The sequence below is a fragment of the Polypterus senegalus genome, chromosome 16 (genome assembly GCF_016835505.1).
Source record: "Polypterus senegalus isolate Bchr_013 chromosome 16, ASM1683550v1, whole genome shotgun sequence".
Taxonomy (NCBI): domain Eukaryota; kingdom Metazoa; phylum Chordata; class Cladistia; order Polypteriformes; family Polypteridae; genus Polypterus; species Polypterus senegalus.
The window spans coordinates 5,062,421-5,090,295 of NC_053169.1; the positions used below are offsets into that span (position 1 = coordinate 5,062,421).

General features: G+C 49.7%; 2 protein-coding genes across 3 annotated transcripts in view; both read left to right on the forward strand.

The window, feature by feature from the left end:
* LOC120516645 (synapse differentiation-inducing gene protein 1) overlaps window positions 1-11,450 on the forward strand; it is an 81,633-nt gene extending 70,183 nt beyond the window's left edge. The window contains exon 4 of the mRNA XM_039738460.1: window positions 9,160-11,450. Within this exon, the coding sequence (XP_039594394.1) occupies window positions 9,160-9,318 (159 nt within the window). The 3' untranslated portion in view covers window positions 9,319-11,450. The remainder of the gene's footprint in view (window positions 1-9,159) is intronic.
* A 9,755-nt stretch (window positions 11,451-21,205) lies between these two features.
* On the forward strand, window positions 21,206-27,425 carry LOC120516887 (cystatin-F). 2 transcript variants are annotated; one of them, XM_039738877.1, is made up of 5 exons: window positions 21,206-21,223; window positions 21,463-21,668; window positions 23,514-23,704; window positions 24,593-24,709; window positions 26,789-27,425. In XM_039738877.1, the coding sequence occupies exons 2-5, from the start codon at window positions 21,605-21,607 to the stop codon at window positions 26,864-26,866; spliced, it is 450 nt and encodes a 149-aa protein (XP_039594811.1). In that variant the 5' UTR covers window positions 21,206-21,223; window positions 21,463-21,604; the 3' UTR covers window positions 26,867-27,425. The 2 variants fall into 2 exon arrangements, with proteins under 2 accessions (XP_039594811.1, XP_039594810.1); XM_039738876.1 differs by lacking the exon at window positions 21,206-21,223 and having other exon boundaries at window positions 21,234-21,668.
* Window positions 27,426-27,875: the final 450 nt, after the last annotated feature.

Here is a 27,875-nt window from a genome sequence, read left to right on the forward strand (position 1 = left end):
TTTACACGTGACAAGTAAAAACAGGAGGTCTGAGAATTGAGAGTCCACCTTACGAGGATTTAGGAGTCGTGGTGGACTCGACACTATCAGCTGCCAGACAAGCCTTTAAGAAGGCTAACAGAATGTCAGGTTATATAGCGCCTTGATGTGCAGAGTACAAGTCACAGGAGGTGACGCTCAAGCTCCTTAGCATTAACCCCGAGTGTCTCGCAGGCTTGTAATTCTGCGTAAAAACGGTTAACCCGAGTGTCCCCTTTGTGAAGCTGTCATGATCTGCTTTAGAGTGATCAGCCCAAATAACCCTCAGGACAGAATAAAACATCATCACGCTGCAAAACGATTAGGAATATTACACTTGGGTCACTCATCAATATTCACGAGACAACGTCTTGGAAACAAGGAGCCGTAACGGCAGTTTTAAAACTGAACCAGTAGATGAATGAAGCGATGGGGGTAACAACGTGAATTGGCCATCAGATAGGGACACATGAATGCCGCACTGAACGAACGAACCGCCATCATAGGCCTGGTGACCTCAGACACGTAAAGCTATAGCGAGGGGCAGTGCCTGCGTGGCAAAAAGGAAAACGGGTGACATACAATTGGTGCCAGTGCTTTTGTGCTTTGCAGTGGAAGTACAGGCAGGTGAAGTGACTTGCTCATGGTCACAGTGTCACCGTGTCAGTAGTGGGACTTGAATAAATTACGTTCAAAGCCTTAACCACCTTGCAACACTGCCTGCCCAAAGAAAAGCACTTTGTGCCCACATCAGGACTCAGACCTGCATGCCATCAGCTGGGAAACACAGCAACTAGCCATTATGCCATCATATATCAATATCTAGTATATAGTGCCTTTCTATTAATGGCAGCTGGGTATTATGCAGTCATGTGTCTATATCTAGTATATAGTGCCTTTCTATCATTGTTTTTCACCTCTACCTCTTATATAAAGATATAGCACCTTTCGTATTACTGTAGCTTATCTTCCTGTCGATCTGTTATTAACAACAGTATTATTATCATTATTATTATCGTTATTTCTTTTTTGCTGACTCCTTTATCCAAAGGACTATTTCTCCCCTTTCTTTTTATTTTTCTCCATTGGCGCTCAGGCAGGTGAAGGCACTTGCTCTGGTCACACAGGTGTCAGCAGTGGGATCCGAACCCACAATCTCAGGGCTCGAAGTCCAAAGCCTTGCCCACTATGCCACAGAATATGAAGTCCACATTATGAATATGAATATTAAGTGAAGATTTTTTTCTAAGCCATGTAAGCTGCTTTCTTGGCATCATTTTGCATTCATTTGCGTTTCTGTGCACTTTGTAGCACGCGGTGCGACGTAAGTGCTGTGAAAGTCGCTATACATTTTAAACAACAGATTTTATCTAAACGAGCTTGTTTTGTTCCAAATAGATCTCCATTGCGCTTTCTAGTCTGTCAATTGCTTAGAAAGGCGCTATATAAAATAAATGACGACTAGCCATGAGCCTTATTAAGTTGTGATGCTTTGCCATGAACTCCTTTATAAGGCACTATTAAAGTCATGTCATGATATTTCTAACTTACTTCATCCAGACCAGGGTCATGGGGTGGTGGAGTCTATCCCAGCTAGCATTGGGTGCCAGTCCACACACACACCAGGGCCACTGTAGCATTTGCAATCCAGCTAACCTGCAAGTGTTTGGACGGTGTCTGGAACTCCACACTTACATGCAAACTCCATTGATAGAGACCCCCGGATGTGAACGCCAGTCTCCATCCTGAGGGGCAGCAGCACCACCACTGCGCCACCCACTGGGAAAGTCGATGCATTACATAGACAGAGTCGAGTCGTTGACTGAGATGGGAGCTCAGATGTGGAACGCGAACGTTCACAGGGAGCCCCCCGTTATTCATGGTCGGTTTACCCGTTTATTGCGCATTTCAAACCACTTGGCAGAGCCGACGTATATAACAACGCGATGAACGCGTTCTCTGACGGGGATGTTCATTTGGTTTTACCTTATAAAGAAATTTAAAGGCCGTTATTTTAATGTGCTGTGCCGTTTTTTCTGCTCAGCGTGTCCCAGGAGCCCAGCGGCGGGACGACCACGCTGATCGAATTCCGTTTTAATGGCGATTACACCTTTTTAGCACGGACTGCACACGTCTGAACTTTCATGGATCTGACGTTCAGCCATACTGAAATATTCATCCTGTAAAGGCAGAGTTTGCTTTCTGCACCTTACATGGCGTCTCAGTCCATTCCGGCAGGCGGTGACAGAACACAAATGACGGCTCGTTAAAGTGCACCCTGAAATGACAAAGCGGGCATTTTTATCACGCATTTGTCCGGTGAGATTAAACTCCGACCAGCGAAGCGACAAGCAGCAGGACAGACGGCCGAGTGGTGGGCCGATGAAGCGGTGGGCTTCTGTCCAGAGGTGCTGCTTGAAAAGCCTTAAGGAAGACGCCATCAGTCGCTTTTGTGGGTGCAGCTTTTCCAGTCAAAGGTGTTCTTTGTATCGTTTTGGTTTTCAATTTCTCTGACAAATACTTGACTAACGGCAAAGCGAAAGAACGCCGAGATTGACCATGTCTGGTGGTGGCGATTGGGGGGGCTCGTCTTTATTAAAAGAATAAATGAAAGCAGACGGCCAGACGGACGCCGCGCTCTTTCCTTCGCTTTTCATCCCCTCGCTCGGTTGTCGATCCCCGCACTTAAAGACGCGCTGAGCAGCTGATGAATTATTCATTTATGTAAATGGTGTCAACTAAATAATTCATTAGGCAGAAGATAAAATTGAGAGGATGCAAGCGCAAAGCATCAGAGCCTAATAATTAATACAAGCGTCGTCTTCCCGAAATGCGATTTAAATGTTATGAATAGATGAGGAACATGAAAAAGAAAATCAATTCGCGTTTGCTCCACAATGCCAGCCGCGGCCTTTTAACCAACTCCTTTCTGAACAGGTGGGCGCGCCAATCCGAGCCCAGGCAGCGTCATGCGTGCAGAGCTTGTGGTGGGCAAGCAGCTGGCATCACCCCTTGAACCCGGGGGTCGTCGATACGACCAGTTGGGACAGAACGTGCGTTGTGCTTTTATTCTGCAAACAGTGCAGCGGAGGTTCTTTTCCATTAATGAATAATCCATTGAAACGGCTAACAGATACAAGTTTAAACAATCCAGGAATAAATAATCCATTAATAAAGAAAACACGTGGTAGAAATGTGGTGGGTAAAAACTCAAGGAAAGGTCGGAGATATTCCTACCCTTAACCCTTGGTAGTCCAGCGCGTTCTAAAGCCCTCCAGACCCCCAAACACATCGGCACAGCAGGCCTTTCGTCGTCTAGCGCTCTCTTTCACGATCTCCGCTCCTTCCTTATTAGCTGCTCACTCATCCCGGAGGTCGTCTCACAGACCACCCTTCAGGGGCTCGGCCATCAACTTCTGTTCGGTCCTTTTTTTTTTTTTTTTGGTTTCTTTCTCCCTCATTGTCTTTCCCTGGCTCCTCTATACACTTTGTGAGCACAGGTGGTCTGCCTAACGACCAGCAGGGTGTCAATGGGCACCACCTGAACTGACTGTGCCTGCGTGTTACACGCAATCAGCTCGCATGCCCCCAAATGAGCGTCCTGCGGCCCACCGGCTATGCCACCACACGCGCCCACAGCCACTGAGCCCATGGCTTGTCATTACGGGTTATTGAGTGTAGATTGATTGGCAAAATGGCAAATGTATCCAATTAAAATGAAATCTACAAGACAATAAAGTGCGCGGAAAGTGACGGGGTCTCGATACTCTGAATCCACTGTGTGTTTATATACAGCGTACTACTAAAAGCTGATCTTCTGCACCGATACCAGCAGTAGCACCTCAGGACCAAATACCAAAGTGATACTGAAGCCAAAAATGGATAACTGCCCCCCAGCTCCCAGCAGCTCTGGACCCCCCAACCTGCACACACACGCTTGCCACCCACGTCCACTCACCTGACTGTCACACCATCCCAGATCAGCCAGGGGTCTGTCCAAGGCTCACAATTGAGTGGGCTGATCTTCATTGTGACCAGCAGGGGGCGCACATCTCCCCAAACACCTGACACAACAGCCACCAGGCACAAGCACAGAGTCACACACATTTATTATGGTGGGCAAGCACTTCTCCCTCACTCCCCTCAGCACAACAGCACAGTACAGAGAGCACCAAACAGTACAGACACTCCTTTGTTCTCTTTTCTCTCTCGTTCTTCCTCTTCCATTCCTCCCTCAAGCTTCATCCACTTCCTCTCGACTCCGGCCCCCTGACTGGAGTGGAGTTATAGAGCAAGTGGAAGGGCACCAGGTGTCCTGTGATCTCCTTCTGGGTGTTGGTGGCACTCCCGCTGAAGAGGACTCGGCCATTCACCATGCGCCGCCTGGTGGTGGCCACGAGCCACAGCAGTGTTGAGCTTCCATGATCCAAACCTGTGGCGCTGTACCAGGCCAGGGGGGTGCTGCCCTCTGTTGTCCTGGGGGAGGTATTGCCCTGGTCCTTGAAGGCATCCCAGCTTGGTAAGAATCCCGGCTGTCCCACACAACGCATATTATAACGAGAAACCCCTCACAGTTTCAATACTACTGATATATTATACTGAGAAGCCCCTCGATCCCCCTCAGAGTTTCGAGATTACTGATTTACACGTATTTTATACATTTGATCTCCTGTTTGATGCGTCGTATCAGCCTTTCTGTTAGTGTGGTGCTGCAGATGCAGGACTTCAAGCCCCCGTCTATTACAAGCCCACTGAGTCCCACAGTTTCCTTGTCTGCAGCTCCTTCCATCTCTGGCGTACTAAACACGCTGTCCCTCTTTCACACTTCCTTAGACTCCATGTGGACGTCTGTAATGAAGCCCTCAGGATGAGGAGTTTCTTCATCAGTGGAGGAGACCCTTCTCTATGTCAAGTTAGGAGCAGACCTTGTAAGAAGAAACCAAGTAATGAAACCCACAGCCTGCTGGTCCCCCCATCCCACCACAACACTTTATCTCTCCCACATGTCCCCATTTTGCAGGCTGATCTTTCCACAGAAGCCTTTTTTTCCTCATCCTCCCTTCATCTCCTGCATTCGACCACCAAATCTACACAAGCAATCACTTCACAGAGGAAAGCCACATTCTTCACTTGCCACTTTGAGCTGTCACAGGAGCCACTGTGTCACTTGCAGTTATGTCACCCGTAATGCTCTTGTATTGGGCCTCCCTGGTAAGTTCAATATTAAACATCAGAACAGTCCGGACAAGAAGAGGCCATTCAGCCCCACAAAGTTCACCAGTCCTGTCCACTTCATTCTTCTAAAAATACATCAAGTCAAGGTTTGAAGGTCCCTGAAGTCCTGCTGTCCACCACACTACCTGGTCACTTACTCCATGTGTCTATCAGAAAAACTTCCTAATGTTTGTGCCAAATTTCCCCTTCACAAGTTTCCAACTGTGTCTCTGTGTTCTTGAAGACCTCATTTTAAAGTCACCGTCTCGATCTGCTGGACTAATTCTCTTACTCAGGTCTCCTCTTCATCACTGTAAAGGCTCAGCTCTTTTAATCTTTCCTCTTCACTCATTCCCAGTAGCCCATCATAATCAGCCCAGTCGCTCCTCTCTGGACCTTTTCTTGTGCTGTTATGTCCTTTTTGTAGCCTGGAGACCCCAACTGCATGCAGGACTCCAGATGAGACCTCACCAGTGTGTTATAAAGCCTGAGCAGACCCTCCTGTGACTTGTAACTCCACACGTCAAGGCGCTATATAACCTGACAGTCTGTGAGCCTTCTTCATGGCTTCTCAACACTGGAGTCCACTGTGACTCCTAAATCCTTCTCGTGAGGTGGACTCTCAATTTTCTGACCTCATAACTTATCCCCTATAGCCCAGGACTTAGCCCCGTTGCTCTTCTCTGGACCTTTTCTTGGACTGTTATGTCCTTTTTGTAGCCTGGAGACCCCAACTGCACTCCAGATGAGGCCTCACCAATGTGTTATAACCTCCTGTGACTTGCACTCCACACGTCAAGGCGCTATATAACCTGACATTCTTCTGCACACTGCCTGCCAGTTGAGAGTGTCAAGTCTACCATGACTCCTAACTCCTTCCCATATGGTGGACTCTCGATTTTCAGACCCCCCATTGCATATTCAGACCTCACATTTTTCCTTCTTACGTGTCGCACTTCACACGTCCTGACATTCAATTTCATGGCTCTTGCCAGTCTAACAATCTTCTCCACTGCATTTCGTGTCGGACGTGTCCAGCCATCTAAGCAGGCCGCTTCAGTTAAGGCCTCACAAAGTCGAGAGCAGATCGCCTCATATTCGCTGGTCACAGCCACACTGACCTCTCTGTCTGTGTTCCTTCACAGGACTTCAAAGACACTTTTTCATCTCGGCTTCTTCTCAAGCTGGGGTCACGTATTCCCGCAGGACTTTTTAAGGTCTCCCTTCGTCATCGCTAATGCCAGCTTCTTCTCACCTACGGTCCCCTTTTCTCCGTTCGTCTTCTGTGTTTCCTCCACTTTATGCGTCCCGCTCTTCCCTTTTCATCGGCATACCTGATCTCGTCGTCACTTTAACCTTCTTTCCTCTTCACCGTGGTAACCGGTTTTTCCACATCAACGTTTTGACATTTTGAACCAGTAAGGGTCACTGGGCGTCGCTGTCCACCGGGGGTCTTTCGCTGAGTCGCCCTTTCCGATGCCGCCATGCTGTCGTGAAGGCTCAGTGTGCTCCTCTGATTTCGATGAGCCTGATCATCGTTTTCTGATGGATTTTCGCACGTCATCTAAAAAGAAATTCAATACCCCCAGTAATCGTGTTACAATCACCAAACATGCACGGCGCGACATTCGATCAAAGAGAATGAAAGAGACGGGCCTTCAGCTTTAGCAATCGATGCACGGAGTAACTCAGTGGACGACGGTAATTCAATTACTTCATTAGGCGCCGGGCATTCACAGAATGCTGCGGCTGCAGAAAGGACTGCGCTCAGGATGAAGGACACGTGAGCTGCTGCATCTGTTCAGGTGAGGAGGAGGAGGACCAGCGTGGTGTTCTGGGCTGGTCATTGTGTCCTCACTGAGGTCTGATTGTGAGGAGCCTCACTTCAAATGACCCGTCTCTTTTTAAATATAGTGCCTTTCGTGGTGGGCCGTATCATAAATTGGGATGTGAGTGTCCTGGCGCCCCCTACTGTCAGCATCTCACTGTGTCTTGTGGTCAACGGTTTCATTTCAAGCTCTTCCATGTTCCTTGTCTTCATTTGATTGGTATAAGCGCCCCCTCCAGCAGGCCCTCCATCTTCAATGTCTCACCAGATTGTTTTCCTTTCCGCTTGACTGCCGAGGATTCCTCCAAAGAGTCGGCTCTGCTCAATTCAGTGCTGTGTGCCATAACCCACTCCACTGTGTGAGTGCTGCACGGCATCCCAGAGGGGACGCCACGAGATAAGAAAGCAAAAGGACTGGCTCTCTGACGGGATGGGTACAAAAATCCTTACCTGGCAAGGAGGCCAGCATGATGGGGGCACCAGGAGAGACACCAGCATCTGGGTACTGCGTTCCCCGGTACACTAGAGGGCAGCAGCTCCCTGGGATTTGGGTCCCCTTTAGATTCCCACACGGGGCACCATGGGAATTGGAGTTCTGGAATGCAGCCGTGTTGGGTTCTGTGGGTCCCACTAGGGGGCGCTGCAGGGGGATGTGCTCCCTACTATGCGGGGATCCATGTCACACCAAGAAGGGCTTCCTATGGGCCTTGTGCAGAGAGTACTGTGGGGTCAAAGTTAATGGGAGGCGCATCATCTGAGCCAGCAGACAGAGCTTGGAGGAGGTGGATGAGGAGGTGGACGAGTGTGAAGAAGGAGGATTGGTTTCTGGACGGGTTACTTTGGTTGTTCTTATTTTGATCTGTGGAGATAACATTTATTAATATAATACAATGGGACTTATTTGAACCTCTGACTGGTTTGGGTGTGATTGGAGGGCTTCAGGGCTCAGCGTCGCCCCCTACTGGCTACAACTGCCATACAATTTTATCACCCAGCTTTTTTGATAGTCCAAGCCATGTGACGCATCACCCAAAATCATTCATTGAACATCTCGGACTTCATCTTCACTGCAGTTGTCCTGACATTGCAGGGCTGAGTACCTAAAATGTGGAATTTCAAGAAGAGGCAGAAGGGAGGTGATGTAGACACCTTGTGTGGCTCCTCTCTCCACGATGGCAGAGGTGCTCAGGTGGCAACAAAGTCATGGAATGAAATTGAAAACTGCGACAAAGCAGAATGTAAGGAAACATGGAAAACACAAGCACTCCTCTTCCTCCTCCTTCTCTTTCTCCTCATCCTCCTCCTTGTCCTCTTGTTCCTCCTTCTCTTCCTCATCCCCCTCATCATCATCGTCCTCCTCCTCCTTGTCCTCCTTCTCCTTCTCGACATCCTTATCTTCCTCCTCCTCCTCTTCCTCGTCTTCCTCCTTTATAAAGTCTGTAATCGCTGGCAGAACCTGCTACAGGTGCCATTGTAATGAGAATATCAATGTTTTTCACTCCATCCATCATCGAGCGTCGCCGTCTCCCACTGAACAGTCATGTGAACAGTTCCCTTCCTCTGTATTTGACATTGTTTGACCAAACTCTGCCCCCTGCTGACCAGGAGAATATCGACGTGGCCATCAAATGGGCCACCACAAGTAGAAATTCCACCTTCATCGCTGCCACATGGTTTGTGTTGTGCTCTGTGGTCACAAGCTTTCCATGCTGTAGTTATAAACGGGTTTGGTCACGTCACTGCACAGTCGTCTCCATGGTTACGGCCAGAGGCGTGGTCAGGTCAGGTCACAGGGTCAAATGTCAGGCAGGAGTTGTACATCGCAGTTGTCAAAAGTCTGAATTTAGGACGGCAGGACAGTGGCGCCCCCTCCAGTGGTCTCTGGGTGGGGGTGTTCATTCCAACAGGGGGCGCTCATGTCACTGCACAGTCGTCTCCATGGTTACGGCCAGAGGCGTGGTCAGGTCACAGGGTCAAATGTCAGGCAGGAGTTGTGCGTCGCAGTTGTCAAAAGTCTGAATTTAGTGGTCTCTGGGTGGGGGTGTTCATTCCAACAGGGGGCGCCCACTAATCGAATGTCCTCTCTTTGTTTCTTTCAGACAAACAAGGCGGTGGCCAAAGGCGATTTCCACCAGGCGAGCTCCAGCTCCAGAAGGGCCCTTTTCCTGGCTGTCCTTTCCATCACCATCGGGACGGGGATTTACGTCGGGGTGGCCGTGGCTCTCATCGCCTACCTTTCAAAGAACAATCACTTATAACGATCAACTATTCTGAAAAAAAAAATGAAATATTGAAAAAATGTTGTAGGCACCTAAAGGGCGGCACGGAGTGAGAGGTGCCATTGGTGTCACCGCGACATGAGGTGGGCATACGGTGGGAAGACTCTGCTAGAGGAGCTCGGCACTGCATTGTTTTTGGATTCCTTTGCTACGCTTTCTAATATTTAAGCTTCATGAAGCACTGAATCGCCCCCTTGTGCCAGCCTCACGCCGCCGGGGTGCCAGGAGGTGAAGAGGACATAAAGCGCCATGCGCAGCTCCTTGGTGGACATTTTCGAAACGCGGGCCCTCGTCATCTGCTGCACACGTCCCGTCTGCCACCTATCAGCCCGTTTCGAGGGTCTCTTGTCTGCACCCCTTCATGTTCTGCATGAATACTCAGCTGCTCCGCTCCACCCACAGTGACCCACCTCTGCCACCTTCGTACCCAAATCCCAGGCTGCAGCGGAGGGGGCGGAGTCTCTCTGCCTCTGGAGGAGATGAGAACTGATAAAGAAAACGCCTGGTGGTAGCGGGCACGGCGGGCACGACTGGACTGTCATGCAGCGGCCAACCAAATGACATAAACGCACGTGAAGCAGGTGCATGTGAACATCCAGCTGAGCACTGTGTACTGTAAATAAAGGACATGCCACACTGCGACCCCTCTGTGTTAACGGCATGGGTGGGCTAACCAGGGGGGGTCAGAAAAAAAAGAAAACGACATTGCAATACCAACGACTGGCCCTTCACCCAACTGACTGGGGGCACAGGGCGCTGTTTCCACACTGGGGTGCACAGTCAGGATGAGCTCAGGAAGTTCCACTTTGGTGGCTTTTAAAGCGCCTTTCATAACGTTGATGGGGTGTCATGTCTTGGATGGGGTACAAGAGCAAGGGGTCCGAAGCACTTTCATTTGATACACAGTAAAATAAAAACTCCAATTCAAACACACCCACACACACATTATGTAATATATATTGTGGCCACTAGGGGCGTCACTGACCCCCAAAACTTATACAAAGATACAAAGACTCAGAGCCCAATAAAAACAGAACTTTGTGTTGGTCTTTAACCCCCCCAGTGCCACTCGGGCTTGGCATTCCAAGTAAAAACTTAACCCTGTTAAACTGGAATAACACACCATAAACAGGAAACGTATTTAAATAATGCAGACCTTTTGAACTGACGCTCCGCCTCTCCTCCTCTTTTCATTGGTCAAGAGTCTTGTCTTCAGTTCTAAACCTCAATTTTATTCATTTTTTCTCTTCAATAAAAATGTGTTCACAAACACAAGGAACGTCCAGCAGGCCTCAGTGTGAGGACGAGTCCCCCAAAGCGTTTCACTTCAGCCGTTCCCGTTGCCTGCCCACCGTGTGTTACGTGTGCTGCTGTTGCCCCCCCAGTGGGTCCAGTGGGTTCAAACACTTTTCATCCCATCTCTAAACTGGACCCTTTATCCTTGTCTGAGAGCATCAGTCCATCTATCCATCCATTTTTCTTTCCGATGCAGGGTTGTGGAAAGCTGGAGCCTGACCCAGCAAGCGGCGGGCACAAGGCAGGAACAATACCTGGACAGGGCACCAACCCACCTACCTGCCAGGCCTTTGGACTGAGGGAGGAAACCAAAGCAAAGCCACATGGAGATCCTACAAACTCCACACACTGGGAGCACCCAGGAATTGAATGCCCATCTCCCTGTTGCCACCGTGCCACCCTGCCTTTTTTTAAACAAGCCATACACGAGCAGGTCTTTAGTGTGGAATATTATCCCGTTTGTATCACAAGTTAGATTTCCATTAACTGTACTGTCGTGCCAGTCTGCCACTTTCAGGCCTGGCATCAGAGATGTCTTCCTGTCTACCTACAGTATGCCAGTCCCCTAGTTAGTGAGGATGAGTAAGGGAGTGTGCATGAAAAGAGAGAGGCGTCTGTGTGAAACTCACAAGGCTGCCAGCAGCAAAGTGGCACTCATCTGCTACTGCGTCTTCCCCCCTAAAAGGCTGACTGGCACACTTTGTTTTATTTGCTTTGGTATTTCACCAACCTCATCGATTTTGTTTAAATCTGAGCAGAAGGCCGCCAACGTCTTTCCGCAGCTCAGTGGGCAGAAGATGAAATGTGGGCCGACTGCACAGACTGCGGAGAGCTTGGCGAGGTGCCCTGCACAGCTGATGGAGAGCAGTGGGGTGGGGGCAGATGGTGATGATCAAGCTGGATGCCCATCATCAGACCTTATTGGATGTTAAAAAAAAAGGACGCCAACCACAAAACTTCAGAAGATGCCGTTTGGAGAAATACAGAGCACTGCGAGTTGGCACTGCCCTGCTTGTGAACTCGACTGGGCACATCCTCTGAAACATGCTAGGGTTAGACTGAGAATGGCATCAAAAATGAATTCTGGGAATTGCAGAAAGGGTGCGCCATGGCAGGTTGCAGCATCGAAGTACTAAAGAAGCAGAGATGACGGCAAAGATCGCATTTCCCAGGCCAGCAGTGCCAGCGGACAGGAGGGCAGGTGCGGCATACAAGAGTCCGTTTTTTTTTTCTGTTATGTGGAAAAACGAAGACTAATTTATCTTTTTGTACAGGAGACAATCTGAATGAAATAAAGGAGCAAATAAAAGGGAGCGAAAATAAAATAAATAAAATAGAAGGGATCGGCCACTTCCAGGCTGTCATTTAATATAGCGCCTTTTACTGAGTAAGCACTTTAAACATCTGTTCATCTCCAACTCCAAACAGAATATCCCACGGTCTCCTTGTATATAGCGCCTTTCATATGTAACACTGGGCTGATGTCCTGGCTGGCATGGCTGCCCTTCTCTTTCCTGGATGGGACTATAAACTGGATGGACGTGGCGGGCACTAGTGTGCTGTAATGCCCCTGGTGCCCACTGCTTTGGTCACCTTCTTTTATTAGGGGTATCGATGGCTGTGAACCGAGGATAGACCTGAGCGAGTGAGAAGGCAAGCCAGATGCTTTAAGTGTGAGAAGGTGCAGACCCAAGAATTGTCAAATTAAAACATCAAAAATTGCGAAATATTTTTTTTAAATAGCTGCCATTACAATCAAACAGCATCTTCAGAGCCGATAAGTAAACCCAAATAATACAGTTTAAGTGCCATGGAGGACAGACGAGTATGCCAGCTGGACAGGAACAAAAGGCATATAAAGGACGGAGCAGCGGAAGTCAGAGTTTCAGAGCAGTTCCAGCACCCCCCATGACAGGTGGCAGTGGTCCTCAAGAGGCCCCCCAGTTCGGTCACCCGCAGGGGGTACATGGGACTTGGAGTCTGGAAGTGCGGCCCTGTCGGGGTCCCTGGGTGGTCCTGGTTTCCACATGACCTGGAAGTAAGGACCCATTGTGGCACTGGAAGCGTTCCTGGGCGCAGCTTAGAAAGAGCCCACCACCTCACTTGGATGTGTCAGGGTCGGGAGGCAGCGGGCGACACTCAACTGGAGGAAAGGAGAGGACATTCACTTGTCTGTAGCTGGGCTTTGTTGTTTGGCACACTTGGCAAGTCCTATTTGTGTAATAACATTCGTTATTTGAACCCGGGACTGTGTTGTGCCTGAGGTTTAAGGCTCAGTGCCGCCCACTTGTGGCCACAATTCATTGAAAATATCAGTCCATGGAGAGGTGACCCTCTGCGTTCTTTCTGTTTCACACTCAGTCCTCATCAGGACCTCAACCCTCCACCTCCACCGGTACCCGCAGACCTGGACTGCCACTTCACCTGGGTCACCACTGTTAGTTAGCTGCCACCTCAGTGCCCCAGGGTGCCTTGCCCTCACTCGGATCCTCCCGTCTGCTCCCTTGGTCATCACTCAGCCCTCACGGATGTCACCACACATTGGCACCCCCAGCCCCCCGTCTTGCTCCTCTTTAAATAACCAGCCTGGCTGATTCTGCCCTTTGCTGTTTCCCGTTCTTTACGTTTCCGTTTAGCGGTTGTTTCTTTCCCAAACGTCTCTTCTGCTCGGCTCCCTTTCATCCCACTCGCCTCTTGGCTGGAGGCCATTCATGAATTAACGTAAATTGGCACACATCCTTCACCAGCATGAGCTCCACAGATGGGTTGGTACTGAAAGCCACTGAAACCATTCAACAAAGTAAGCAATTCAAACACCCGCAAGGGATTCTGGGAACTGTAGTCCTGCTGGGCAGCCCTGCTGGGTTGTGTTGGTGCCACCAGGGGGAGTTGCAGGGAATGGCTGTCTGCATGTTGAGGAGCATCGCCCGACCCGAAGGTGCTTCCCTGGCACAATGTTGTGGCACAGGACGTACTGTGGGGTCCAACATAAAAGGGGGCTTCCTGGGATGTCAAAGTCAGGAGGAGGAGGAGGAGGACAACGCTTGCTGGAGGAGGTTTGAGAGAAAAAGAAGAGAAGGAAGGATTTGTGAGTTGTGCGTTGGAGGTGTAAATATGTGATTTGAACCAGGGGCTTGTGTTGGAGGTTTTGAGGGTCCTGAATTGCCCCTTGTGGCCAAAACCGATAAGATCATTATGACCTGCAGTGCACTCCCTTACCAGAAGAGAGTCATGGGAAGCCAAAGCCTGTCCTGGCAACCCCAAGCATTAGCCTGGAATCAGACCCGGGCAGGATGCCAGCACCCCCACAAGGCACCTTATTTCACGTCTTTGGACCCCCGCTAGTTTTCTGTGCATTTCTTCATCTTCTCATGTGGCTCCCTTGCATTTTGGTCTGCCGTCACTCAAAAGAAACCCCATTGGTGCAGCCCCTCTAGGGGGTCCCAGGCAGCGTCTCCTTTATTGTGTTCAACATTCGGCTGGCAGTTTTATCCAAGGTCGGGGTTCCTGATGTCTTTTTACAGACTTTTCATTTTCAGGGTCACACAGTGAGGTGGACGTAGGAGCCGAATCAGCAACGGCTCAATCCAGGCACCCCAAAATAATGCACACGATTGTTGGCAGACCAACTTAAAAAGGCGCTATATTAAAAGCCAGAAATGCACCCCTAATCCTGACTCAAGGTGTGCATTCCAAAAGGGACAGGAGGACTGGGACTGGTGGGCAGCATTGAAAGGCACTATATTGTACTGTCTTTGGGTTATGACAGACTTTGTGGAATTTCACCTCGAAAAGGACCACTGCCACTTCACCACACCATTCAGGTCTTCTGTGGTTCCAGGTACCCCTGGCTGGTTCATCCTTCATGCCCACCCACCTCGCCCACCAGCATCACCTCCCTGTGCCAACCCAGGATCAGAGGCAAACCGTCTGCCACACTTTCCCCCCCATTTGGTGAGAAGACCCAAGGCCAGGACTCACACATGAAGCTCTTTGGTGGGCACACTCCCCGGCTATTTGGGGACATGTGTGCGCCGTGTGTGCCCCCAAGTCCACACTATCAGGGTCTGCTTTGTGTGGATGGCTTCTCCAGGTCTCCTCAAGTGACATTTGTGACAGTCCATCTCTCAGGTACCGACCCACCGGGGTGCCACACTTGAAGCCCACGTGGCATGTCAATGGGCTCCTCTGTGATTCCAGTGTTCCCCGTCTCGTTGTCTTCCTGGGCTCAGTGACTGACCAGTAAAGTTTGCACTTCACCTGAGGACGGCGTGAAGAAGAGAAGCGGCATAGAGTGAGGTTTAGGGCTCATCTGTGGCACCGAATAACGTGGAGTAACTGGAAAGAAAGGTCACTCTTTGCAGAAAATGGCAGAACCTCCGGTCATGTGGTTTCCAGGCAGGAAGGGGCGGGTCCAGGAGGGCGGATGACGGAAGTGACATCAGAGGGAGGAGGAGAGAAGGCAGGCGAACACAGCGCTGACCCCTGGAGCGGAGGGTAACTACGATCACCACAGGCCTTGAGGTGCCCGCCAAGCGCCATATGAAAATACGCTGAACTGAAGTGAATTATGAGTGTGGCAACGTGTGGCATGTATATGGGCACGTGCAAGTAAGAACTTCACAGACAACTTCGGACAACAAGGACACCACAGACTTGTAACGGGAAGCTTCAACGGTGAGGGAGCTGTGGAGGGGAAGTTGGCCGATCTTCACATAAAGGAAGACCCTGAAGGTTCATCAAGCATGGGGGTCACAGCAGAGCCCTTCAGGACTTTAGGACGTTGTTTAGTTTGAGGTTGGTGTTCATGAAGCACGTTTGACAATAAATGGTGTAAACATTTAGCTTCTGGAGCCCACCATGCCCACCGTGTCCCCCATCAGTTCTTTTCTGGCTCTTGAGTGACATAATAGGATACCAGAGGGGTCCTCAGTATTGCAACGAGAGACGAGGAACAGGAGTGGCACTTTACGGCAAACGGGTGGGCAGTGAAACCTGAAACGGGCCGTCGTCTTCTTCGTCAGCTGACCCCCCAGCACGGCTCTTTGGCTCCACAAACTCCCGGCTGCTTCTCATCTCTCAGCAAAGACGACCCGTCAGCCACAGCAGCCCCCAGGGGTCCACATTCAAGGCTTACACCCACCCAGGCTAATGGAGGTCAGCAGTGGGGAGATCAAATAAACAAATAAAAGATTACATCGAGTGTCTTAGGGCCGCCCAAGCACTTAAGTCCCGAGCAGGTCCAGAAATGATCACTAGAGGGGGAACTCCCCTCATAAAACCCCGGCTGGTCACACAGCAGGCGACCCCGAAACTTTATAAGATAAGAAAGTGCTCTGTGACACCAGAGGGTCCAGGCCAGGCAGTCCAAGGTCAGCTGAAGCCCAAATCCCAAATCCAAAGCGACGTCTCTAGATGGAGCGCGGGTTCAAAAACTCCCAGGACTCACCATGCCAGAGCACATTCGAAAATGAACCGCCTGGCATTGTGGGTAAGGTGAGGGCAGACCCTGGCGGTGATGGGCTGGTGGTCCGCTTCTTGGGAAACCATCCACAAAACACATGGAGCGCACCAAGAGAGCGCAGAGACGCACCGGGGGGGCGCTGGCTGGGGTCCGTGTTCAACGTCTCTTTGGTTCGTTTTTGAGTCGTTGATTCTTAATTTTAGGATTGTGCTGTCCCGTGTGTTTTGTGGGGGGTTGTCCTCCAAGAGGCGGGGCCACCTGCCAATCATCGACAGGAGCCGCCTCCACTCTATTAACATGGGGGGGGGGCCTCCCACAGATCCTGGCGGTTCACCTTGAATGTCCCCCGGAGCGGGGGGGGTCGGCTGGTGCCTTTTGTGAATTACTGGATGGGCACGACAGAAAACAAAATGGCTGTGCTCAGGGACCACCAGGGGGAAGGCACCATAACAGCAGATGGCCCCCCAGGTGAGTGTGTGGGACCGGCTGGCGCTGCTGAGTAATTTGGTCTCCTCGGTTCTGGGCGAGAGCCGCTGCTTTTGTGTGTTTAAGGCACTAATTAAAAAGTGCCAGGTGGGCATCAGCGTGTGCCCCCCCCCCATCCTCCCCCTGGGGGCTTCAAACCACATCACTTGCAGTCATCCATCACCGCCTCCAGACGGCTGGGGACAAAAAAAAAATACAGAAAAGATTTATGGTGTAAATGCAATCAGGGAATCGGCCTGAGCAGGAGCTGAAACACAAAAGAGGTGACGTGAAGACCAGCGGGGGACAGAATGGGGGGACGGAGGGCACAACAGGCGGAGCAGTAAAGCGTTTCAGTGCGTCAGCTCTGCTTGAAACAAATCATTAAAAGAAGGAGCCCTCTGGCTTATAAAGCGACCTGTGATTTATTATATTACTGTGCTGGGATTTTGTACTCGCAGGTCATTTCTAAAGGTGCCACAGAAAGAGGGGCAAAAGTCCACTTCAGCTCCAGTGTGACAAGACCCTCAGGCTCTCGAAAGTCTCAACTATAAACACACCTAAGGGATACATTAAAGACGACTGTCCCCTCATTTCTAGAAGAAGAACTTTCTTTCAAGCGAAAATCAAATTTCTAAAAGTTCACCCGGCAGGACCACAAGTGTGACGAAAGGACAGAATGGGGACAGCAGCAGGGCATCCAAAAAATATTTGGAACAGGGGCTCAGTTTGGAGTCTGGGGGACCATCGCATGAGAAAAAATCGACCAAATTCATTAAAATAACGGCAGCGTTTAGTTTTAGGTGAGCTGAGGATTTGATTGTGTGTCTCAATAAAGATAAAAACAGAGAGGTGGGAAAGGAGCTCGAAAAAATACACGGGTATGAAAGGCGCTATAAAAGATGAAAAACAATAGACAGATAGAGAGGAAGATATGGAAGGTAGTGAATAAAAGATAGACAGATGAAAGGCGCTATATAATAGATTTTAATGTTAGTATAGTAGGCAGGATCAGATAGATAGATAGATAGATATGAAAGGCGCTATATAATACATATATAGCTAGATAGAGTCAGTGTGTATTCGGACCCCTTCACTCTTATTTCAGATAAATAAATTGAAAAGACGTTTTCAGACCCTTCATTTAGTTACTTTATTGAAGCCCCTTTGACAGCAGTTCTATTTTATGGGTGGTCGCACACGAGCCCCTCCGTTCTTCTTTTGCTCTTCCTGATCTTTTTTTTTTTTTAAACTAATGTACACTAACAGCAAATCGTCACCGTTAAGAAATCTCAAACAGCGCCCTCTGCTGTCTATTCACGTTTAGTCAAAACAAGGAATGTTGCTGTGGGCTCAAAAGTCCAACCAAAGTAATTTGTGTTTTTTTCTTACAAATCCTGATTTATTTCATAAATTGCAGTTATAAAAATATATGGAACTGTGACTTAACATAACAACATAACAATTTGCCAAACACATATTTTAGAAAAAAAAAAAAGAATTATTCCTGAGATAATCGTAATGAAGGGAAATGTTCAGAATACGGAGATTGTGGGGTCCTAAGGTGGGTTTGAATTCAATTTCCTTCCAGAGAGCTGGTGAGCTTGGAGTCAGAAAGGTGGACAACAGAAGAAAAAGGAGACCTGGACGAGGACAGTGACAGGTGACAAATTTCCCAGCAGTATCTCATTAGACAAGAGTTATTTAAAATGCCTACCGTCACATTACTACTTTTAGGTGGTCCCGTGTGTGTGTGTGTGTGTGTGCAAGCAGGTCCAGGATTTCCTTCTGCCTTAACCCAACCCGTCATGGCTGTCATCCAATTCCTTCTTTTCTTTTCCACTTCTGTGCCCCCACAATGCACTTGAGACAGAAATCCCCAGGTTTGGAAAGTTTGGTTCTGTCACACGTGGCCCTCAGCTGGGACGGCGGGGAGTCCCCTCACTTATCACTCGTCCAGGCTCGTGGCCTGTGGTTTCTCCAGGACTTGGATGTGAAGCACAGCGCAGATCTTTACTCGGGTCACTTGAGGACTCGTCACACGTGAGAGATGAGGGACAAGGATGTCACAAGCAGAAGAGGAGCTCGTCTGTCTGATGTCTCGTGTTTCACATACCATTAGAAAAGGTTTAAAAGAACCCTTCGTACTGCGCTGGCTCCGTCAGACAGCACGCTATTGGCTGCCACAAAAAACAGAAGATTGGCGCATGGTCGGTAAATCTGGCATAGCCCGTGATTAAGAGTCATGTAGTCGACATCGGCCACAGACTAACATCTCATCTTCTGCTTCCTACCTACAATTTGGTCTGCCGGGACTTTCTGAGGACTCTGTAAAAAGAATGGGTGGGCCGCAGACATTTCTCTTATTGCTTTGTCATTCTGGGGTATCAAGTGCTGCTTGATGAGAGAGAGAAGGTGGGAGTACCCTCACACGACGGACCACCTCAGGATCCCAAAGTTTGGACTAAATAAATTTACCCGATTCTGGCACTAGGCCACAACAGAATTGTAACAAATGAAGACTTTCTGAGGACTCTGTAGCTCTGAAAACCAATGGGTGGGCTGCAGACATGGGTGGGCACCCTTAAGCCTTTGACCGTCTCTCTGCTGCTGCTGCTCCTCAGTTCTCTTATCCATGCAATGAGGCTTGGTGGCCACAAGGTGTGCTGCCACCCTGGTGTTGCTCATCCAGGGTTAGTCACTACACAACTTAAGAGCACCACAGTGACATCTTCAGGTGACACTATTTAAGATGGAGGTGCACTATGCCCAGCGCCCTTGTTATTGATTGAATCTTATTCTGGAGTTGCCCGCCTTCTGGTTGGCGTATTGGGCGACTTGTTGTCTTTCCACCTGTTGATGTCTCCAGGCTCTCTGACGTCTCCTCATCCTCGCACTACGCACGTCTTTGGGTTTGTCAAATTGCCATCTCTTGCTTGTGCCCAACTGAAGGATGCTGGAGACTGAGACTCACAGAGCTTTGCTTGCATGGTATTTCCATGTAGAGGAGCCCTGAGGGTCACGTTGTTCTTCTTCTGAGTTCTGGGATATCAAATTCTCTGGGTGGTGAGTGTTGAGGGACAATGGATGTCTAATTTGAGCTACTCGTCCTCATCGAGGGGCCTCTGTGGGTGTGGACAGCTGGTTGTCAATCAGTGAGATGGATGGATGCTGAATGGGTGACCTTGAGCAGGGTGACCCTGAGTGGGGTGACGCTGAGGTTGTTCAGGCTCTTATCGTTTTAGAGAAGTCAGATTGTCTTCGTGGACTCCAAATGAAGATGCTGCAATGAGAGCCCCTCGGGGGCAGGCCAGGGTCAGCGTCATCCATTGGGTGAAATCCTGTGGACATTTGAGGATCTTGGGTCCATTAACTGAGGTCAAGGAGACGTTTGGCCTCCTCCACCTCCATTTCTGGTGGCCCACTTGCTGACTTTCCCTCAGCCTCTTACTGCTTCATATAATCTCTGTGCTCATCATGTCTGCCGCTGGCCTTGTCAGTGCTGCGCTCGCTTCATCTGCTTCTCTCTCTGTGCCCTCATCACCTATCTCTCTGTCTGAGGTGGCAGTTTGCTTGGGGTTGCACGAGACTCGCTTTGACTGGCACTTCTTCTTCAAGTGACTGAAGTAGACGAAGCCTTCTGTGGCGTAACCTCAGTGGGAGGAACGGGCAGAGCCGGGCGCCTGTCTGCACTGGTAGTGACAGGAGGTCAGCTGCCCGAGTTCCGTTGTGACTAATGCTGGAGGAGTCTGAAAACGCTGGCACTACTGGCTGAGCACCACCAGGGTGGCAGCACACCTTGTGGCCACCAAGCCTCATTGCATAGATAGACTGGTAACCATAAGAACTGAGGAGCAGCAGAGAGAGGGTCAAAGGCTTAAGGGTGCCCACCAATGTCTGTGGACCACCCATTCTTTTTCAGAATTACAGAGTCCTCCAAAAGTCTTCAGACCCTTCACATTTGTCACAATCTCTTCTGTTGTGGCCTAGTGCTGGAGTCGGATACGTTCATTCAGTCCTAATGTTGGGATCCTGAGGTGGTCCGTCGTGTGCTGGGTGCTCCCAACCTCTCTCTCTCATTAAGCAACTCTCGATACCCCTGAACAACAAAGTGAAAAGAGAAATTTAGGACTTTTTGTAAATTGTATTTAGAATAAAAAAAAACAAGAAATTTCCCATTGCCTCTGAATATTTGGACCTGTTGTTTTTGCTCGGGGTCATCCAATTCCAGGGCTCCCTGTTGAGATGTTTCTACACCTTGTCTGGAGCCCACCTGTGGTCAGTTCAGCTGATTGGTGATTAGGCCAGGTAGACACAGCTGTCTATTGAAGGCCCAACAGGTGAGGAAACCCAAAGCCATGAAGTTCAAGGAATCGCCTGCGGAGCGAGAGACACAATTGTGTCAGGGCCACATCCGGGGAATCTGGAGATTGTTCGTCATTACCTTAAACTTGCTGCCCTCCAGGATTTGACCATCAATCCCAAGATCAGGACAATCAAGCGGCCAGCACAGCTGCGGCCGCCGCTCCGACTTCAGCCGAAAGTCCGCTCAGTCCAGACCGGGCACGCGCGCGAGCGATCGATCGATCACGTGACTGCCCCCCTGAAGTCCCGCCCACCCCCGTCAGTCTCACTCCACACACCTGCTTCATCCTTCAGGTGAGCATCGCCGATCTCGTCAAGGATCTCCTAATTTTATTTCGTACAGAAACTTTACGAAGTTGTGAGCCTCTGTCCACTTCATCTGATTGGTGGTCGTCACTGGCAGCCCCTCCATCCGTTTGAGTTGCTCGCTCTTTTTAAACGCTGATCCGCTTCTGGGCAGGAGGACCACAAACTGACTGACTTTTTTTTTCTTCTTTTTTTTGGTTGCTCTACTTACTTTATCGGCCAATCAGGAAGTGAGAGGCGACAGCGTTTCTTGATGGCATTCAACGTGTAACCTGCGTGTGCAGACAGCGGCGACATTTAAGGAAGTGCACAGCAGCATCAAGTCGACCAACCGACCTACCAAACTTAAGAAGAGAAGCAGGAGCGGCCATGGGGACCGGCGGGCAGCGCCACCTCCTCCTCATCACTGCCTGCCTCGTCGCGTGTTGCGCTGGTAAGAGGAGCTGGTCGCGCGTGGGGCACAAACCCGCGGGTGTCTTCTCGAAGTCGCTTTCTGTCTGCTCGTGTGGTTTTCCTGTTGCTTTCTCGGCAGCTCCTCTATACGCAGGCGAATTGCCATCCTCATCTTCCTCCTTTCAGTTCTTCTGAATTGAGAAGAAGTCAAAAACTGCAGCAAAATTCTCCAATCACTCGAAATCAGGCGACAGTGGGGGGTGTCACAGTGAAGGTGCTCGGGCCGAATGCATCTCCGGGGGTCTTTTTAAAGCTGCATCATTAATCACGACTTGCTACAGTGCCCCGCGATGGTTGTTAGTTTTTAAAGACCCTCCAACTTACAGTAGAGTGCCTTCCACACACCAGCGGTGTTCACCCGAGAAATGTCTTAAGACAGCGGGGGCATCGGTTAAGGTGCGGCCAGTTAATCGGATGTAACAGAAGGGGGTTGTGTCGCGAGCTTGGCACTTATTAGGGGTTTAGACCCCCTCTGATAACGCCGTTAGTCCTACACGTGTATTTGACGGAATTGGCCAGTTTTCGCGCAATCGTACAGGGGCGAGTGGGCCAAATGGGCGGCTGTGGGTGGATATCCTGGGCTCTCGATGACCGGGGGCTAAAGCCACGGCAGCCCCCGCCAGTGAGAACTGTGTTACAAGTGATTAAAATAGTAATGTATTAAATATTACACTACTTTAAAAGTTATGAAACATCCAAAATGACTTTTTATTATGCAGTGTATTCTGTTCTTTTAATAACTTCACTAAGAATGAAACCTTCAGAAATATTAAGGAAGGAAAATGTAAAATAATACAGACGAGTGTCTGGAGCTCAGCGCCCACACCCACCCAAAAACCACCAAGGGGTCCTCGTTATGGTTTATTAAACGCAGCTACAGTAACGCGTATTTATGAACTTTTCACCTCTGTGACTTTTTTTGCCATCAAATTAAGTTTCCTGTCGTCAATAAAAGAAAAAAAAAATGAAACAGAAATACTAGAAAGTATGAGGGACCCCCAGTCACGTCACTTACTAACCTATGTGTTTGGGGGGCTGGAGCCCATCTGAGCTAGCACAGGGCACAAGGCAGGAGGAGCACCAGGACAAGGCACCGGTCCAGCACACACGCGCACATACGGGTGGGTGTGGATTGGGGCGTGGCTAATTTAGGGTGGCCACTTCACCCATCCTGCATGTCCTTGAACTGTGTGAAGACCCCCACAAGGACACGGCGAGAACATGCGGACCAGTCTCCTTACGGCGGGGCAGCAGTGCCACCCTGTTGTTGACATTTCTTTTTAAATTGTGTGACATTTAATGATGGCCTTCACCTGCCAAGAAATCAAAATCAAACATAAAAGGCGCTATATCTCCAAATGACGGCGCTAATCCTAAGCATTGACCCCCGCTGTGTAATGTCATGTAGCTGTCACCACCTGCCACGTTGTCAGAAATGAGAACTGAACTTCATGAGATTAAGCTTACTCTGCAAAGGCACTATATAAAATCAGGAGCCCCCCCAACACCTGGTGCCACCACTCTGTGCCCTGCCAGGGTCCACACACTACAAATGGGCATCATGTGTTTGGAACTGTCATCTCCAGAAAGGCACCATATTGATAAGTCAGTCATTTGCCAGCCCACCTTATTATCCTGGGGGTCTTGGGTCCTTGCTGGCTTGTTTGTTTTTTAATTTCTGTTACTCAGCGAGCGTTTGTATGAACTCAGACGGCCACACACACACGCACACGCACACGCACGCGCACACGCGCAGGTGAGCCGAGCCGCCAGTAAAGACTCCGGTTGGTCCTCACAGTGTCTCTCCCCTCTCGTCTCCCCTCAGGTGTTTGTGGCCTTTCGTCCCAAGCTGCCAACGTGCTGAGCTTCACCATCCAGCCGGGCTCACTTAAGCCCATCAATACGACGGACTCGGGGGTGCAGAGAGCCGTGAAGGTGGCCACCTACGAATACAACAACCGGTCAAACGACGAGTTCATCTTCAGGGCTTCAGAGGTCGACGAGGCGGAAATCCAGGTGAGCGGCCGCCGCGTCACGAGGGGACAGGATTGGGAATGGAGGACCTCCAGCCACAAGGGGGGCACCTGTTCAGCCATCACGGTGGCGGCTCCTGAGTGTCCCCTTTACACCCCGCCAGTCACATTCCTCGAGTCGCTCTGCCCAGGATCTTCAATGTGTTGTGCCCACTTGTGTTTACTTGCTCTCAAATGACAAATGGAGGGGCTTGTTTGAGGAAGCGGCGGCAGACGTCAGTGAGTACATGGAGGCCGCTGACGAGGGTCTTCCCCATCCAAATATCGGCGGGTCAATGGAGACGTACAGGGCAGACCACCTTATGGCGGGATTCGTGAGAGCCACCAAGTCTGTTCATTAATTTGGTCTACTCCGGTATCTTAACACACACACAAACACACACACGCACTCTGAGAGCCTAGTCAGACCACAGTGTTGTTAAGTGGTGCCCCTCTGGCACATCCAGTCCCTTCCACATAAGTCTGTCACCAGTCTGTCACCTCTCAGTACTCCATTGGGACTCGCTGCCACCAGCACTAAACCATCAGAACAGTCTGGACAGGGACGGGCCATTCAGCCCCACAAAGCTCACCAGTCCTGTCCCAAAAGAACATCAAGTCGAGTTTTGAAGGTCCCTAAAGTCCACACTTCTTGGTCACTTACTTTGTGTCTGCGGTCCTCGGTTTGTGTGACATCCACCATTCTAGCCACTAACAGACATACAACTGTCCCCAAGACGCGCGAAGGTGCAGCACCCACCTTACTGTGTGCACGTTGACCCTTCTGCCCTCTAAGCTGGCATTCGTTGCCACCGTTGTGACAGAAGTAGAAGGCTTTGGGTTTCTTCTCTGATGAGGAGTTGCCCACCTTTGTTTGTTCTTTGCCCACCAGGTGGTTAAAGGAGTGAAGTACTTCCTGGCTGTGAAGATAAGTCGCACGGTGTGCCACAAGCGGGACCGTCCTGACCTGGACAATTGTGACTTCCAGCCAGATGGACGGCTCAAACAGGTAAGGTGGCTCTTTGTGACGAGGAGATCGTCCTTGGCTGTGAATGTCACACTGATGGCTTCAGGTGGGTGTACATGCGGTGATTTTTTACATAAAAAGAGAAGTTTGACAAATGCGAGACCCGACCATTCAGTCCACCAGGAAGTGGTGTCATCCGCTTCGTTTTGTGAGACTGCGATGTCTGGAAGCCCCTAGAGCTGGCATCTCCACATCCAAGGTCACAGTCGTCTTCCAGAAGAGAGTGGCAGGTAGTTCAGGAGTGCAAGATGCCAGTGGCCTCATGCACAGTTGATGACAGAGGTGACAGGTAGACTGACCTTCAAAATGATGATGATGATGAGGATGAATGAGGCGATGAAGCCCAACGTCACAGGTGCCTTTCTACAGGATTAACAATCGATTCAGTGCGCAACAGGTGGGCTCCATTCAAGTTCTAGAAACATCTCAAGGAGAATTTAAAGCACATGGGAGGCACCTGAGCACAACCTGGAGAGTCGCAGCAACGAGTCTGAATACTTGTAGGACGGAGAGATCTTAGTTTTTGTCATTAAGTTTTTACAGCCATGACAACGCTGGAGTGGCTTTGGGGACAAGTCTCTGACTGTCCTTGAGTGCCCATAGGACATGTGTGGGGAGGCCTAAAGATGGAGGGTCACAGACGCTTCTGATCCAATCTAACAGGGCTGGACAAGGAGAAGAATGGGATAAACTGCACACATGCAGGTGTGCAAAGCGTGTAGAGAAGCCACCAAGAAGACTCACAGCTGCCAAAGGGGCTTCACCTCTAGAGAGTCCTGAATGAAGGGTCTGGATGAAAGACTTCAGCAAAGACAACACTGGAGCAGGTCTGAACACCTCTAGGAACGAGAGATTTCAGGTGTTGACTTTTAAATTTTAGTCCTAAGCATTCATGACAGCGCTGGGGTGGCTTTGGGGACAACTCTGTGACTGTCCTTGAGTGACCCATAGGGCACGTGTGGAGAGACCTGAAGATGGCTCTTCTCATCCAGTCTAATGGGGTGTGAGAGGATCTGCCAGGAAGAATGGGATACACGGCAGACATCAAGTTGTGAAATGCTTGTAGGGACTCCGCCAAGAAGACCCCAAGCTGCCAAAGGGGCTTCTTCCAGGTCCTGAATTCTGGGTCTGAACACTTCAGCTTTTGATTTTTAATAAATCCACAAGCCTTTCTAAATACATGTGTACGTTGAATCTGAAGTGACTGGCTGGCGCTGCCCGCTGTTGACTGGTGCTGCTTGCCACTGGTCAGTCAAGTGCTGTGCCATTAATCAGGTGCCACTCCATCATTTTGGGTCTGCCAATGTGCTCCTTAAAGGTTGACAGCTTTTTATAGAAGTGCGGTGACGGCAGGGGGAGCAGACACTTCATTTTGTGACTGTCACTAGCGGGTATCGACTTGTAATGTTCTCATCCTAAATCCTCCGTTGGACGGGTTTCGACACTCTGTGACATAATAAAGACCCCTTCAGGGTTGTCACGTGACTTTGTCATTTGGATTCTGTCCTCAGATCGATGTTTCAAAACGTTGGTGACTCGAATGAGTTTTAAATCGAGGTCTTGAGCCCGAGATCATTACTGGGAGCCACTGGTCAAGACAGCACAGCAGAGGGGCTCCTGCGTCAGCTTCCTTTGATTTATTTTGGGGGGAGTGCTTAGTTTCTGAGGGGCTTCTTTAACACCACTGACCTGTTTTTTTTTTTACATTGAAAGTCCCAATCCTCATAAAGGAGCATTTCCAATTTTAGGCCTGAGACGTACTCCTAATGCACAGGAGGGTCCGTTCTCCCGACCCACCCACGTGACGACTATGGAGCATGACAGTCGGTGGCAGGCAGAGCTGTCTTAATGTATGGGCACTGGTTGGGGGTCCTCAATGTTTCTGTTTCACTGTCACAACAGCAGCCCAGGTGCACCCCCTTAGCCCTGTGATGCCCGCTCTGCCAGGACCGAACCGGAAACCTCATTGGTGCCAGCCCAGTACTTACACTGGTGTATTCTAAATGCACACCCTCAGCGTCGAGGACCCTCTCTTCATTTGCTTTTTCTCTTTTCTTTCAGACTTTCAGATGCCATTTTGAGGTCTGGGTGATCCCGTGGCAGCACTGGATTAAAACCACAGCCCTCCTGTGCCACTAGACGACACTGACCTCCTCGTCACTTTGGGATCGTCACAGCACCAAAACGACTGGCAGTTGTGTTTGGGCAAGAAACGAGGGAAGGGTTTGAAACAAAGAGAAATATGCAGTTTTCATAAAGTTCTGGGAATACGGAGAATAAAACCCACATTATATGAATTGTTAAAAAAAAAAGGGAGAAAAGCAAACCTGTGTTGTGATTTCTAAATGTAACGTGTCTGTGCAGCGCCATGGGATGGGGACAGAAGAGGAGCCGATCGGCCATCTTGTGCTTTCACAGCCGATTAGACTACTCAGCGCGTCTCTGCTGGCCTCTGGTCAGTCTTTATATGGCTCCTTACCACCGGCAGCTGGCCAAGTGCTTTACTAAATGGCCGTGACGGGACAGATTTTATATAGCGCCTTTCACATGTGAGTGCCACCTCGAGGTCATTTGGACGCGGTGGCCCACACTTTAGATATGATTCCATGCACAGGTTTGGACTCCCCAAGTTAAACACTAAATAGGATTTTGACCACAAAACCAACTTAAACCCCTGGCATTTTAATGAAAGCCCTGAATGTGCGATTACAAGCGACTGGGTGACGTAGATTAGACAGAGCTTTGTTTGCCCCAAGGGGTAAACTTTTTGGCTTTAATTAAAAAAAATTAAAATGTGGCATTTGCAAAAGTCTGCACTGGCAGAAGAAGTCCCAGCTGGCAAGTGGGCTTTGGAGTCGGCTGGCAGTCTTTGGATTTTTGGCTGTCGGGTATCCTCACTTTTGGACTGTGAGGGGCCACTGCACAGACGTCACCTCGAGTTTCTTCAGGTGCTTCATGGTGGATTTTGGTCTGTCATCTTCTTGTAGAACTCAGTTCTTTGCTTCTGACTGACATTCTCCTTGAGGAATTACTTGCCGTTTGGTCGAATCCGTTGTTCCCTTTGCTTACGCGGCGTGTCCTCCTGTGCCAGTAGCTGCCATAACAGAACCTTCTTGTACCTCAACAGCTGATTCTTTCTCCAAACCAG